This window comes from Rhea americana, unplaced genomic scaffold (genome assembly GCF_003343005.1).
Source record: "Rhea americana isolate MKP2758 unplaced genomic scaffold, rheAme1 scaffold_414, whole genome shotgun sequence".
Classification (NCBI taxonomy): Eukaryota; Metazoa; Chordata; class Aves; order Rheiformes; family Rheidae; genus Rhea; species Rhea americana.
Window position 1 is genome coordinate 119,454 of NW_028186551.1, and position 3,943 is coordinate 123,396.

The window sequence follows — 3,943 nt, forward strand, 5'->3', positions numbered from 1 at the left end:
GCCGAGGCCCGCCCCCTGCGGCCGTCCGCCAATCAGCGCCGCGCCTGAGCGCTGTCACCAGCCCCCGCCTGCCAATCACCGCCGAGGCCCGCCTTCCGCCGCCGCCCGCCAATCACCGCCGCCCGCCAGTCAGCGCCTTGGCGACGCGGGGCTTCCGCTCCTCCGCCCTCGGGCGCGGCGCGGGAAGCGTTCGGGGCTTCCGCGGGCCGCGGCGGCCGTGTGGCGTGGGCGTGGGCGTGGGCGTGGGCGAGCGGGTCGGCCGGCCGGCGTGCGGGCGCCGGGGCGCAGGGCCCCCTCCAGCGGCCGTCTGTGCGGGACGGGCCGTGAGCGCGGCGCAGGCGCGTTAGGCAGCGTGCCGGGGGCCGTGGATGCGGCTGGGGCGGGGAGCGAGCGGTAGCTGGAGGGGCGGAACAACGGGGAGTTCGTGGCGAGTGTTTGCCTAGGAGTAACGTGGGGCTTTGCGCTGTGTCTGCCAGGCGCCGGCGAGCTCGGCGGTGCTGGGCAGGTGGAGCCCGCCGTGGCGCTAAAGGGAGAGGCGAAGGCAGCTGCCCTGGCCTGGCCGAGTGCGTCGTGCAGGTGCCTGGCGCAGTCCTGACCGCCCGGCTGCGTCTGGTATTGCAGCAGGCGTGTCTGCCCTTCTCCGCAATTTGTTGCAAAATGCTCCACTTCTGCAGGATTTTGCAATCAATAACTGCATCAAATAAAATGTTCTGGGTTTCAAATCATTTTTTTTTAAGGACAGTTTTTGTTTAACTCCCCTTTTCACTGATCTGTTTGTGCGATCCCTCTGACACACCTGTGTTATAGATGAGGGGGAACATAGAACTGCAACACAGTATTAGAAATAAGTGCTAGAGCTGGATGTCTGCAGAAGCTCTTTACACTGGCTTTGCCAATAGAAAAGCTATGCCAGCAGGTTCTGATACTATCTCTGGAACCTGAAGAGGTCATTTGGGGAAGAAAGGACTGGACTGCAGCCTTGAGTCAAATTCGAAGGTTCTGCTTAATACGATTTTCTCAAAGTTGCTTTAAAGCAGAACTAGGTTAAAAATACTGCCCCTCCTTCCTTTTCTAGATCAATTTGAACCTTTAGTTTGGCTCAGTTCCCTGGTGTAGTTCACTATGAGACGTACAAATGCTTGTACCAGCACAAAAGAGGGTGCAGGGTGAGAAGGCTTACAAGGGTGGGAATAAGCTTGTGCAATAGGTGGGACTGCCTGGTTCAGCTGCAGTGCTGGAGGAAGCTATCATGAATCTGTTCTAAATTATACTTTAGTAGCCTGACTTTTTTTTTTTTTTTTTTTTTTTTTTTTTTTTTTTTTAGTTCAGACTGAAGTAATGAGGGCTGTTGTGGGACTACTCAAATACAAAACTGATTTTGTGGTTAAATGAAAGAAATAATAAACTTTAATTTTTGTCCAGCATCTTGTGGCATAGAAATCCTAAATATTTTGAAATTCTGAATTCTTTGGCAGCTAATCTCACTGGCTGTGTTTGTATTGAAATAGTCACCTGCATGTGAGTAAATTTCTTTCACGTTATGCGCCATCAGGCTGTGCAATGTTCCATTAATATTGCTGTAACTTGACGAGTAGTCTTCCAATTTGGTTTGCAGTTTGATAGGTTGGTTATTCCTTTGTAACGAGAAGATGGGTTTCTTGAGAAAGTCAGTAGAGTGGAAAGCTAATTCTAAAAACGTTCAGCCTGCTCTGTCCAGTACACTGAACACTTTAGTATGAGTAAGAAAGGCAAAGCGAAACAAGGGTATGCGTGAATCCTTTCCTTTAAGATTTTTTTCTGCCTGAGCTTCAATGAGTTCTGCAGGGAGCCTAAGAAGTAAGGCTTTTACCAAGGCACCAAGCTAGACAGAACCAAGCCAAGAGAACCAAACAGTAGATAAGAATGATGAGGAGGAAGAGCAAAGCATGTACCAAACTCATGTTGTTTGGCAAGGAAACCCCAAAGTTGCACAAAACTGTCTGTGGAAGTGCCCAAAAGAGATGGTGAAGTTCTTAATTCTCTTCGGTACTGAACATGATGGGGTTATGTTTATAACCATATGTTTGTAGTTCTTTGTCTTTATGGCTTTCTCAAGCCTAATCTGCAAACAAATGGTTGATTTACTGTCTGTATTCATTAGGGCTGTTAGGTTGATTTACTGTCTGTATTCATTAGGGCTATTGTTCCTTTGTGGTATTGTTTCTCCCTATATGTCATCCCCATGGAAGGACAAAGTCTGCTCATATGCTGTTTCTTGTAATCTAATGTGTGAGGTGAAAGATCTACGGAAGGTTGTAGATCCTGTAGAAGGTAGACCAAGGCATTGCACAGATGCAGCCATCAACAGCCTGCATTCTCTACGACTTCATCTAGGAGAGAACTATGATGATGTGTTTCAGGTAAGAAAGTGGTTATTTCTTAAGACCTCTACGTGATTCGTTTCAGCCAAGGGCCTTCTGACATACAGCAAACGGAAGTTTGGAAGGAAGGCTCTCTGCTAGGAAGGAGGCCTCTTTCTTTCTTTCTGAGAAAATCAGCTGTTCTTATGTGTTCCTTTTGGATCCAAAGTGTTCATCTTTCTGACTGGAGCAGTGTTCTTTGGGTATGACTAGGTCACTTGTGGTGGTGTATGTGACATGTGAGGACCGTTATGTCATCTATTTTTACCCTATCTAGTTGGTTAGTCTGCCAGTTCTGTTGGCAGATGTTGAAAGACAAGGATGCTGCTCAACACCCAAGGGTGATGTTACAAAAATGACATACGTGAGAGATTACTGCCAATTTTAAAATGAGTTTTCAGAGAAGGCAATTTATTTACTCCTTTTCTCCTCGAGTTGGATTATCCATAATGTGCTGCTCATCTATTTTACTGTGAATGCACAGAGTACAACATGGCAGTCATAGGAGGTAGCAGAATGTCAATGGAGCACCGAATTCATCCAGAATTCCCTCCAGAAAGAAATTTGAAGAAACTGAAAGCTCATAGTGTGAGTTGACAGTCTGCATTCTGATTAGTTTTCGTGACTAGCATATTGCATTTTTGATGTAGTATTTACTGGCAACTTTCCCCTAAATTTCTACAGCTAAACTGTCTTTCCTCTTGTTCAGCTCTTTCTGTCCTTTCATGCTACGATCAGAAGGATTAACCTTAAGCTTGACATGGTGTACTGTTATATCCAACTTGGTATCAGAGAAGGTGAGGATGGAGAATTGACGTGCTTTTATGAGAAACCTAAGTTAATAACTTGAGAAAACAGTAATCTTGCTGTTTCCATTTCTACTCATTGTGAGGGAAGAGTTAGGGCAAAAGTTTCCAGTATTTCTGTTAACCACATTTCTAGGGTTTGGTCTGCTCTCGTTGCCTTTTGTGATACCATGCAATGCTGAGATGTAGTTATGATTTGTAGGATTGTATTACTGATTTGTATTACGTCCTCTGTGGCGGTGGAGATATGACTCTTCGGGGGCAGGACACAGCCCTCTTGTGTTGCATCCAAGTATTTTGAGTCATGAATGTGAATAGATCAACCTAAGCATTACCCAATGCCTGTGCACCCTTCCCTAATCTTCATTATCTATCAAATCTTCTCTCTTACATCAGTATGGAATTGAAAACACTTGCCCTTGTTAAAAGAATTAACTGATTTCTTTTGCCCAATTTTCCTGAATCTCAAGCTTTTAAGTTCTTATCTCCTCAACACCTTACATCTGTAACCTGGTGTTCCTTTTCCCTACCTCAGATGTTCTCTGTGAAATCCAGAGCAGTGTACAATTCCTTAATCCAAGATGAGATGGCTATCCCTGAGGCATTTCCCTGTTTGCCTGTACCTTTTGGCTCCAGTGACTATGATTCTCTGTTAATAACTTTGTTTTCTATTCTCAAAGACTTTTCTTTGCCAGTATTTTGGAGCCATCCTGCGTTCCTTTGATGATTGCAACCTCA

At 45.8% G+C, this 3,943-nt stretch overlaps 1 protein-coding gene across 1 annotated transcript in view; it reads right to left on the reverse strand.

Annotated features, from left to right (window-relative positions):
• LAS1L (LAS1 like ribosome biogenesis factor) overlaps window positions 1-1,549 on the reverse strand; it is a 47,518-nt gene extending 45,969 nt beyond the window's left edge. Inside the window, exon 1 of the mRNA XM_085314899.1 lies at window positions 1,486-1,549. Within this exon, the coding sequence (XP_085171025.1) occupies window positions 1,486-1,549 (64 nt within the window). The remainder of the gene's footprint in view (window positions 1-1,485) is intronic.
• Between the last annotated feature and the right edge of the window lie 2,394 nt (window positions 1,550-3,943).